The sequence below is a fragment of the Ursus maritimus genome, unplaced genomic scaffold, assembly GCF_017311325.1.
Source record: "Ursus maritimus isolate PB19 unplaced genomic scaffold, ASM1731132v1 scaffold_22, whole genome shotgun sequence".
Taxonomy (NCBI): Eukaryota; Metazoa; Chordata; class Mammalia; order Carnivora; family Ursidae; genus Ursus; species Ursus maritimus.
In genome coordinates this window covers 47635067-47646583 of record NW_024424675.1, presented here as the reverse complement: position 1 = coordinate 47646583, position 11517 = coordinate 47635067, and the positions used below count along the sequence as shown (strand labels likewise).

At 59.5% G+C, this 11517-nt stretch overlaps 1 protein-coding gene across 2 annotated transcripts in view; it reads left to right on the top strand.

Moving 5' to 3' along the window:
• The first annotated feature begins 1822 nt into the window (after positions 1-1822).
• STMN3 (stathmin 3) overlaps positions 1823-11517 on the top strand; it is a 10440-nt gene continuing 745 nt past the window's right edge. The window contains exons 1-4 of one of the 2 annotated variants that reach the window (XM_040638602.1): positions 1823-2082; positions 9035-9130; positions 9402-9577; positions 10933-11124. In XM_040638602.1, coding sequence (XP_040494536.1) covers positions 2022-2082; positions 9035-9130; positions 9402-9577; positions 10933-11124 — 525 coding nt within the window. In that variant the 5' untranslated portion in view covers positions 1823-2021. Of the gene's footprint in view, positions 2083-2352; positions 2470-9034; positions 9131-9401; positions 9578-10932; positions 11125-11517 lie in introns of those variants that run through there. The other variant, XM_040638603.1, reaches the window with a different exon arrangement.

Genomic DNA, 11517 nt, shown 5'->3' with positions numbered 1-11517 from the left:
GAACGCGCTGCACTTCCGCTCCCAATTCCGGTCCGCTGCGCGATGCCCGGCGGAAACCGTTCCGCAGCAGAGGGGTCCGCGCTCTCGGTTCCGGGTCCCACTCTGCCCCTTCGGTCGACCCCGAGCCCGGGGAACGGCACCGCGATCGCCCGCGGGCAGAAACCTCGGTTGTCCTCCCTCGACGCCACGCCCGCCAGAGCCTTCATTCCACCACTCCTCCCTGGGCCAAGTCCCCCGGATTGCCCGGACAATTGCACGCGCCTTCGGATGGGTTTTCCGTGGATTCCCTTTCCCGTTTTCTCGAGAATGGCTGCTCAGGCCCGCGACCTGAAGAGCCTCAGCTGCTTTTCTCCTTACTGCCCAGCCGCCTTCCTTCCCAGTGTCCCCGCACCAGCAGCAGCTGGCAGTCAGCAGTGGGGTCCGGCGTCTGCACAGCTCCTCAGGGGTAGATACTTGCCCGGACGATCCCAGCATGTTCCGAAAGGCACCAGGAAGAAATCGGCCCTACAGAGACGGCCCACAGCCGGCTGGCCACGCCGACACCGGGGCTCCTCATGGGCTCTCTTTAATGCCCAGATGTGTGAGCCAGCATGTTTAGGGAAGCCCGTGGCTTGCCGGCACAACAACCGCCCCCCCCCCACCGGTTCCACCTGGTGAGGGGCCTAGAGGGTTTGTCTTAGACTCTAAGCAGGGAGCTTGGAGAAGAGCTCACCCCTTCGGTACCACCCACGGAGGCGTGGACATGTTTGTCCTCCCAACGGCCTCTGAGATAAGTTCTTTCATTCTCTGCACTCCACAAAGTACAGGGTAGGTGGCTAGTAGATTGTCTAAAGCCAGCCACTACCAGCCAGGAGTCCCGTGCTCCATTTCCACAGCCCCCATCTCCTAAGAGCAGAGGTGCTGGTGCTCCCAGAAAGTCAAGGAAGGCAAGGCAGGACCCAGAGACTTGGAGCCACCTGGGTCAGAACCAGAGCTGAGGACCCTGAGACCCTGAGCTGAGGCACAAGCTGGGGGTCACACATCACGCATGGGACTGCCCAGCCTGCGATGAATTATAAATGCCCTGGACTGAACCTAATTGTGACACCAAGGCTGGCCATAACCAGCCCCACTCAGCAGGCACAGAGATCTTGACCAAGTCAACAAATTTGAGTTGAGAGTCTGTTCTTGCAGGTTTGTGGGCTATCTACAGTGGATCAGACACTATGTGGACCACAGAATAGATGTTACGCAGCCCCACACTCGCCATGTTGCACCTCGAGGTGTATACACATCTGCTAGGCCTGCTCAGGTGGACTCTGACCTTTAGGTCTGTCCCTGTCTGTCCCCTTTCTGAGCCGACCTCACCTCTCTGCAGGCTCCCGAGGTTTCCCGCAGTTTTATTCCTGGTCCTAGGACTTAGTTGCTTGTGGAGCAAGTGCTTCTCTTGACCTCCGTGACTCCGTCCCTAAAATGGGAATGAGACTCCATCCATTGGACTTCCCAGGCCCAAAGTGAGATGAGATGGTCACGCAGGAAAGGGTCTACTATCTCTGCCAGGCTTCCCTTTGGGGATATCAACCCGAACCCTAAGCCCAGAGAGGAGGGGAGGCATGACCTCCACACACTCACCAACTGTACCTCTCTTCTCCATCTAGAGACTGGCATTATTGCTGTATTTTACCCTTGAGAAACAGAGCCACGGAGAAGTCAGAAACTCACTCCCAGTCGCACAGCAAGTGGGCGTCAGAGCTGGGGTTGGAACTCATCTCTATCTGGCTTTGAAGCCTTTGTCCTAGGCCTCACCACCCCCATTTACCCTCTTTTCTGCCCCAGAATTGACTGGCCCTCTGGGATGTTCCTTGGAGGACTTCCAGACCAATCCCTACCCCCACCATCTATGACACGCTTTCCTCTCAGCGCAGACCTGGGCCCACAGAAGTCACCTTCCAGCCTTCAGTGGCCTTAGTGAAGAGCTCTCCAGCCCCACCCTGTTGTTGGGGCCTGTCCTTTCCTGCCATGACCACCCTGGGGAATGGGGCATGTCTCCACCATCCACCCCCAAGCCTGCAGAAACCCAAGTTGGGGCAACGGTTCCAAGAGGTAAGAAGTGGGTGGATGGGCGTCCCGCTGTGGTGCTCCACCCTGTGTCCCAGGTGGGTCTGTCCCCTCCCATCCTTCCCGCCCATCCTCCCCTCCCTCTGCTCCTCTCCCTCTGACAGCTGCAAGCCCCTGCCACAGCCAGCCAGGCGTTCACATTCTTGCTCGCGCGCTCTCTCTCTCTCTCTTTCTCGATCGCGCTCTCTCTCGATCGTGCTCTCTCTCTCTCCCCCTCTCTCCCTCTTCCTCTCTGTGCCCGCCTCCCGCCCTCCCTCGCTCCCTCCCCTCCCCAGCACTGCAGCATTCGCCGACTGCAGCTCCAGCCGCCGCCCGCGCCTCCCCGGCCTTCCGCAGCCTCTGCCGCCAGCACCATGGCCAGCACCATGTCCGGTAGGCGCCCGGGACACGGACTTCCTGGGGCAGCAGAGGGTCTGAGCTGAGGCCATTGTCTGGCCTCGCCTGAAGCTGGGGCCGGTGGCGGACTCTGTTTTCACATCTCAGACCTCACGCTCTGCAAGGGCGTCGGGCGCAGCCGGGCCAACCTGCAGGAGCCAGGGTTCAGGGCCAACGGGTTGGGAACGCCTGGTGCCCCAAGGGCGAGGATTGCCGCGCGATGCGTCGGGCGTGGGCTGCTGGACAGGGGCCGCGCCCAAGCGAGCACCCGGGGTGAGGGCGCATTGCGCCTTCCGTGGCCGTCGTGCCAGGCCAGACGCGACTGTGGCAGGGTCGCTCCGAGGGCCCTGGGGCGGGCCCGTGCCCCCGAGTGGGCACGTTCGGGTGATGCAGACTGCGTCCCCTGAGGCTCCTGTCTACCGCAGACCCTTGTCGGACCTCGCCTTCGCGAGGGTGGGGGTTAGGAGGGTGGGACGCTTTGCAGGAGCCCCAGCCCAGGGCTGGCAGGCCCAGGCCCTATCTGCGCCAATGGAGCGCCCTGGGGGCTGGAGGTACGCTGCGGAAGGATGGGGGAGGAGAAGCCGAGCCAGGAGCGAGCAGAGCCGCGCCCGCGTGGAGCGTGGTCGCCCCCTCCCCTCGCCGCTGCGGGCTTGGGGACCGCTCTCTGCGACACGGTGCCACCCGCTCTGGTCGAAAAAGCCACCGCCCTTTGCGCAGCGGGGTTTGGATGGAGGAGGGGCCGCTGCAGTTTCCAAGCCCTCCCAGCAAGGAGGGGTCTGCCCCTCCCTCCCCCACCGCCCCGCCTCCCAAGCTGCGGATCCATTGCCCCCAAGGCTGCGACCCTCCTCCCTCGTGGCCTGCGCCAGGCGCGGCTCTGGTGGAGGGGTGGACTCAGGGCAGTTACTGGAGGCAAGAGAGCAGCAGGCGACCCTGGATGCGAGGACATGGGGCTGGTTCCCCCCAGGAACGCTCTGCCCTGCCCGGCCTCCCCAAAACCGAGTTCATCTTTGCACTCTGTGGGGCCAGTGACATTAGGGCTGTGACTCCCCCACCTCCACCCCATTTCCCCCTGGACCCAGAACTCTTCTGCCAACCCACCCTTCCCTGCATTCTGGGGGTCCCCTCTCCCTAGCTAGCCTGATTCTCTCTGGAGTGAACACATGCTTTGGCAGAGCTCCACGCACTCACACGTGTCCTGCCCTGACCAGCTTCTCAGGCCCCGCGGGTTCCAGGCCCCAGGGGACTTCTGCCCTTGTCTAGGAGGGGACCATGTGTGTTATGACCACACCCCTCCTGCACACAGTCCATGAGGGTCTTGTCCATCTGCCCCCTGCTCTCTCTTGTTGACCTCCTCAGAGATCCTGGGCTCGGCTTTGGGCAGGAACTGAGGGTGGTCTGGCCTTCTCATGGCCCAGGGCTAGCCCAGTCCCACACTGAGGCGGGGCTTCGGGCCCTGGCTCAGGGTCTGTGTCCAAGTGGGGGACAATGAGCAACCACTGGTGGGAGGTGCTCTCAGCCTTTTCTCTTTAGTGAAAACCCTGCTCGGTGGGTCTCCTTCCTGCCTTCCATCGGACAGATTAGGTGGTGAAGGGACTCCGCCGAAGCTGCACTGGTGGCCACCAGAGATGGGTGTGGATGTGCAACCTCAGAGCCCCCTACGCCAGCCCCCCTTCTTTGCCAGGCTTTGGGCGCTGCTGACCCATGCTGGTCCCAGGATTTTCCTGGGTATCCAGGTTGTGTTGGTGTGAAGAGGGAAACCGTAAGCACAATCAGTGTTGCCCAGCATGGCCACTGCCTCCTAGATGTGCCGTGAGCCAACGGGAGAACCGCCTCCACCAGAGTCACGCGGGGATGGGCCTTTCCTGTCCACCATCAGGGCTGCCCGGATAGAGTGCAGCCCACACGTGTGCACGCCTCTGCTCACCTTCATAAAACTGGGACGGGTGGGTGGCTTGGCCCAGAAGTGGCTATGTGAGCAGACCAGTAATTGTGGCCAAAATCAGTTTAAGTGAATCCCAGCTGTGGCTTCTCTGTTAAAAGACCTCCCTGGCACTCCATGCCTCAGTGGCCTGTCTGCCCCAGCTCACTGGTGGGCTTCTTTGGTCTTGGTGACTAGAGTGAAGAGTCATTGTCTGCTATGACCTTGTAGTCACCAAAAGATTGACCTTAGCTTTCTCTTTCTCTGTTGACTTTCCCACCACCTTTATTTCCCTTGAGCGTCTGCTGACGGGCTATGTTGTTGGGACTCACCTGGGGAGATGTGGCCATCTCTTGGTGTCCTTCCCAGACACTCAGCTCTTCACACACTTTTGTACACTCTTCTCATATGTATCTCCTTACGCAACTCCATTGAGCTGAGAGGGCTTGCCCATGCTACCTGAACTCTCAGGCCCTCATGTGGATGGCGGTGATGGTGACAACACCTCCCCCGGGCTTGTTCTGAAAAATGGACAAGGTATTTCAGGAAAGGTGCTTGGCCCAGTGCCTGGCAAGAGATGGGTGCCCAATCCATGCCGGCCACATTTCCCAGAGTTTTGTCCCTAGAGAAAGGTAAATCTGCTGGTGAGTCCTGCCATGCTGGGCTCCCAGCACATTGCATATGACTCTGACTAGTGAGAGGGGCAGCCTGGGTGGCAAGGAGCTCCGTCTGTCAGGAAGCAATTAGCAGCAGCCTCCCAGGACCCTTCTAGGGGTGAGTGGGCATCTGTGGGTACCCTGCCCTCCCAGTTCTGGATAGACCCCTCCCAACCCCCACCACCATGAGGCTGCCAACAGGAAAGTGCAGTCGGAGGCTGGGGCTCATGACCAGGCTCCCGACCTGTCATGCTGTGTGACTCTGGGTGGGCTCCTTTCTCTCTCCCTCTCTCTCTTTTTTCCCTCGGTAGAAGTGAATCTGACAAGGGTGTCTTCCTGGGCTGGCTGGTCTTGAGGGTCAGTTGGGAGTAGGGATGTGATGCACCCAGCTCCTGGGTGCTGCCGTTATGGTGACCGTGCGCTACAGGCTGATCTGGTGCCTTCTAACGCTTGCTTACCTAGGATCTAAGCATCCAAAAAGCCAATGTGCGTTTTTGCATATTTAACATTTAATATGAAGAGGATAAGGGAGATGAAAGCAATCCAGCTCATGCCAGAGGGTTGCTTTTAATGACTCCCTGAAGTCAGGGACAGGGAAGGAAGAGAAGGGTCCTGGTGAGGGAAAGAAGCAGCATGCCTCCAGGCTGTGGAGGGGCTTCCTGGCTTGAGCTCTGTCTACGGAAAGGTGCCTAGATGGGTCTGGGCCTCGACCTCTTCCCTCTGCAGTGAGACATGACCTTTAAGCCCCTCCGGCTCTGAGGACACAGGTGTAACCTCCTGTGTTGTGAGCTGCTGGGCTCAGCCCTACTCTCCAGCCCCATGTGTGGGCTTCCCCTCGCTCGCTCTGCAAATTTGCCAATTTTCCCACCTGCTGTGCAGTCCCTCCAACTTGCAACCAGACCACACAGCAAGCGCCCCTCTGGGGGCTGCCCTTCCCACTTGGCTACTTAGGATGCATCTTCTGGGAAGGAAGCTCCTTGAGGGCCATCAGCCTGGGAGAAGCCATCCTGGGGAATCCCCGTGACCATCAGACGCTGAGCTGCATCCCTATTACCGGCTGCAGGACACAGTCAGTCCCCCATTCCTAGTTGGACACTGGTACCCTGGGCTGGTCCGTGCCCTCAGAGAGCTCTGACTTCAGTCTCCAGCACCCCCCATCCTTCTCGCCTCTATCCCAACAATGCAGTGCTCACACCTGCCCAAGCTCCACGTCCTGCACTCTGAATTGCTGCCAGCCTCCCTTCCTCCTGAGGCGACAGGTACTTGGAAGGGAGCCCCCTGACATTTGTCTGTAAACTTGTTCTTCCTCTGTCATAAATGTGCAGCTCGTTTTCCTGGGAAAACTTCAGGCTCAAGGCAGAGAGGAGCTTGAGCGGCTGTGAGGCCCCAAGCTCCTGGCATGTATGGTAAAGCCATTTGGAGGTTTGCACATGTGGTGAGGAAGGGCTACCTGGAAGGCTGGGGGAGCAGTGTCTCTTGCCAGGGAGGCGGGTGGTGGCAAGGTTAGACCAAGCCCCTCCCTCCCTGGCCTGTCTCAGGATCCAAGGATGCCCCTGACCCAGACGTCCTCCTACTTCCCGCCTGGCCCTCCCTCTGAGCACAGGGCTGTCTATTTCCCCAGTCTCCCCAAATGCCCAAATGTCTTCTGGTCTGCTGCTTCTAAAGACCTGGTTTTGCCCGGTCTTACACCCTCTAACTCCCCAGCCCAGCACATGCAGGGTGAGGTACTCCTCTGTCTCCTTGTTAAAATTAACTTTTAGGGTGCCTGGGTGGCTCTGTTGGTGAATCGTCTGCCTTTGGCTCAGGTCGTGATCCCAGGGTCCTGGGATCAAGCCCCACATCGGGCTCCCTGCTCTGCGGGGGGTGTGCTTCTCCCTCTACCCCTCCCCCCACTCGTTCTCTCTATCTCTCTCAAATAAATGGATAAAATCTTTTAAAAACTTTTTAAAAATCCTCTACGGGTCTAAAAAATAAATTAATAAAATTAACTTTTTTAAAAGATATTTATTTATTGGACAGAGAAAGACAGCCAGCGAGAGAGGGAACACAAACAGGGGGAGTGGGAGAGGAAGAAGCAGGCTCATAGCGGAGGAGCCTGATGGGCTCGATCCCAGAACGCCAGGATCACGCCCTGAGCCAAAGGCAGATGCTTAACGACTGCACCACCCAGGCGCCCTAAAATTAACTTTTAATAGCACAAGTAATGCACAAGTAGATTACACTTGTAAAAAAAAATACAGTGGACATGTTAAGCCAGAAATCCCCTTCCGGCCCACTTCCCTCCCAGCCTCCCGAAGCCAATGACCAAGGCGCATATCTCTGCCCTGTTTCACCTCCACACCCCTTAAAGGCTGTCCTTGCAGCCTGCCCAGGATTCCTTTGTGCTCCCTTTACAGGCTTTTGGGCTCTCTCTAGGAGAGTCTGGGTCATCAGGACATTTAGATCAAATAACATCACTCTCTGCGCGGCTTGTGGGGAAACCCTGCTCGCCACGAGGTGCTCTCTCAGACAAGGGCCTGATAATTTCTGTCCTGTGTCCTGTTTCTACACCAACACTTTCCCCAGCTTCACATTAACTCAATTTTAAAGCATTGTCTTGTATGAAATTTGATTGGGAAGTTTCTTTTTGACAGAGAGTAGAGAGAGCCAGAGAGCACAAGCTGCGGGGTGGCGGGGGGGGGGGGGGGGGGGGGGGGGGGGGGGAGACTCCCCGCTGAGCAGGGAGCCTGATGCGGGACTTGATCCCAGGGTCCTGGGATGACCTGAGCTGAAGGCAGACGCTTCACTGACGGAGCCACCCAGGCGACCCAATCAGGAGTTTCTTGTCCAGATTTGTGTCTGGTCTTGGAAGACCACTTCATGGAAGCCGTACTCCCTCTCTGGAGTGTCTCTCTGGAGACCTGTACCAGCTTCTTCAGCCAGGGAGGCGGAAGGATGGGTCTCTGAGTCTCCTGGTCTTTGGGACCTGCTGGAGTGGTGTAAAGAACACAGATCACCTGGGATTGCACTCGAGGAGCTCTGGGCAAGTCACCCTGGCCACTTGGGCCCAGTGTCATCTCAGTCGAGCCCAGGGACGGTCTTGGGCTTGAAGATTGTTAAGCATTAGTGAGACACTGGGCCAACATGTCTACCCAGGGGCCTGGCTTGTCATGAATAGACCACAAATAGCTCAATTATTTCCATTCTGACAGTGGGCTCCTCTCCTTCACCTGATGGCTCAGGGCCTCAGCAGACAAGCTTACCTCCTTTTCTGGTTGGGCACGGGGGACACTGGCTGTGGGCACCTGCTCCACAAGGCTGGAGGGTAGGCTTTGGTGCTGAACGGACAGCTCCGTACCCTTTGGCTCTAGATGGACAGGGAGCGTGTGCCTGGTGATTGATCGCCCGGTTTCACCTGGCGTGGCTGCAGATGCTATCAGGGTAAACAGGGGGTGCGTGCAGGAGAAAGTCTGACAGCTTCATCCAAGTGTACAGACCAAAAAAGTGCTGCCTGCAGAAGCCCCGCATCTGTGCTGGCCCAGTCATGAGTGTGGTGGTGAATATCTGTGAGAGGGAAAGGGGAGGAAGGAGAGCCAGGGAGGGTGGGTCAGGAAACTACACAGTGACAAAGGGCCACGGAGACATGGAAAGAGAGAAAGAGACGGAACCGAGCCAGGAAGACAGAAGGATGAACAGAGACCAACAAATACTCAACGATGTAGAGGAATGAGACGGAAATGCCAAGAGAGAGAAAAGAAGGAGGGGGGGTACTAGGAGAACAATGCAGGACAACCCACAGGAAGCGGTGCCCAGGGACAGACAAAGTCAGCTTCTGGGAATAGGGAGAGGAGAGACATAGAGAGGCAAGAAAACAGAAAAGAGAGCAAGATACACAGGCTTCCAGAGGACACAGCATGGGGAGTACTGGGGAGGAAAAGACGGAGGCAGCCAGGGAGGTGAGGTCGGGAGGTGGCCATGGTGCCCTCTCATGCTGGCCTCCTGCCCACAGCCTACAAGGAGAAGATGAAGGAGCTGTCTGTGCTGTCGCTCATCTGCTCCTGTTTCTACTCACAGCCGCACCCCAACACCATCTACCAGTATGGGGGTGAGTGTGCCCCGGGCTGCTGCTAGGTCCTGCTTGGTCAGTGCCTGCCTCCTCCTTTCCTTTTTCCCTGCTCCCAAGGCCTCTCCAACCCCCACCTGCCCCCCCCCCAGCTCAGCTGGCTTCTGGAGAGGGAGCCTCTGATGGGAGGTGGCCTTGGGGGCTCAGGCCTGGGAGTCCCACATGAGCAGCCCTGCTCCCTCCCTCAGCCCTCGATTTGGATGTGTAGTGGGAACATGGCTCCTCAGTCCTGAAGCCCCATCTGGTCTTGCAGACATGGAGGTGAAGCAGCTGGACAAGAGAGCCTCTGGCCAGAGCTTCGAGGTCATCCTCAAGTCCCCTTCTGACCTGTCCCCCGAGAGCCCAGTGCTCTCCTCTCCCCCCAAGAGGAAGGACACCTCCCTGGAAGAGCTGCAGAAGCGGCTGGAGGCAGCTGAGGAGCGAAGGAAGGTGAGGAGCCCACCCCTGCCCCCAGGTCCTGATGAAGGTGGCCAGAAGGCCTCACTGGGCACAGACAGGGTCCCCAAAGCAAAGGATGCTCCAAGCCCCTGCTTGGCTGTTGGCCTGGAGTGGAGAGGGTCTCATGGTTCCCTGGATCTCCTCTTGGGAGATCAGAATGGGACAGGGAGGTGAAGGGTTCCCCAGTGGCAGCCAGCTGGAGAGGCACAGGAACCAGATGCTGTTGGAGGGGGTGTCCTTGGCCATGGCCAGTAGGGGGCCCTGGGACATGAGTCTCGGCTGGCATCCTTCTCTAGGGTAGAGCAGTGAGTGAGAAGAAAGGGACTCCCATGTGTTATGGGGTTGCAAGCCCACACCTGCAGAGAGCTCAGGGGGTCCCTGGGAGAAGGGGGGCATGGGCCCCAGGCTCCCTCCCTGTCCCTTCCCCTCACGCTGGCCCCACAGAGACTGAAACAGACACAAAAGGAGTACTCTCAGGAGAGCCATCCTGATGTCCAAGCCCATTGGGAGGGGCACTGGCTCCAAATCCCTTAGGACATGTCCCAGTGAAACGTGGGGACCGAGGCCTCCTAGGGTTAACTAGCAGTGACTGGCACGTGGGTGGGCCCAGCAGCCTTCTGAAAGAGCTGAGCGTCCTTGCATCTCTGACGCTCACCTCTCCTCCGGGCCTCCGGGCAGCTCCTTCCCCAGTAGGGCCGGACAGTGCAGTACCAGCAATCCCAGTCTCCTCACTCCAACTCGTCCCTTCTCCAGCAGCCCCGGGGACCCTCCCACAGCCCCCCCGCACCTCAGGGAATTCAGAACCCGGTGCGAATCGAGCGCCTACTTTGAGCTCAGCGGGCAGACGCTTGAGGAGGAGTGGTGCAGGCTCCACGACAGCCCATGGGTTTGGAATTTGCTCTGCCCCTCCAGCATTCCCTGAGTGCAGCACGGGCTTTGGAGGCGGCAGCGAGCCAGACAGAGCCTGTCCTGCTGCGTGGGCACCCTCGGCCTAGCAGCGGGGGGCAGCTCTGTGGGCCGAGGACCAACAGAAAGGGAGAGCAGCTTCCGGTTTGTCTGGGGCTGGGGTTCTCCTGGCACGCGGACCTTGCGGTGCTAAAGCCCAGGAAGTCCCAGGCAAACCGGGACCAGGTGAACACCCTCGCCGACGGCAAGGCAGTGTAGACCCGAGCTGCAGGAGGACGTGTGTCCAACGGGCAGCAGGTAGCAGGCTCGGGCTGGGCAGCGGGGCAGGATAATGGGCACTGGGCGGAGCTGAGACAGCGCGCGGGGACACCAGGCTAGCGTGGGGGACTGGGGGCAGGGGCCGGGCCGCCGCCCACGCGCGCCCGCGTCCGCCCGCACAGACGCAGGAGGCACAGGTGCTGAAGCAGCTGGCTGAGCGGCGCGAGCACGAGCGCGAGGTGCTGCACAAGGCGCTGGAGGAGAACAACAACTTCAGTCGCCTGGCGGAGGAGAAGCTCAACTACAAGATGGAGCTCAGCAAGGAGATCCGCGAGGCGCACCTGGCGGCGCTGCGCGAGCGGCTGCGCGAGAAGGTGCGCCGGGGCGGGGCTTTGCGAGGGCGGGGACCGAAGATCCCGGAGGGGGCGGGGAGAAGGGCGGGAGGGGGTCTCTAGGGGCGGAGCTCCACGCAGGGGGCGGTGCTCGGGGCGGGCGGATCCCGGGCGGCAGGAAGGGGGGCTCCGCCTGCATTTATTGGGCGTGTCCGGCCTGGGCTGAGGCCCCGATCCAGTCCCGGTGGGACACGGCCGGTAGCCGCAGTAATAAACCGATAGTCATTACTTCTGAAGTGCTCCGAAAGACGCGAGTTTGAGCTAGAAGAGGGGAGGAGCTGCTTTAGGCTGGGGCCAGGGAAGCCCCCAGGAGCCCCCTCCTTTGGTGGTCTCTTCGCATTCCATCACCAGCAGCCCGGCTACTCCCTGTCTTGC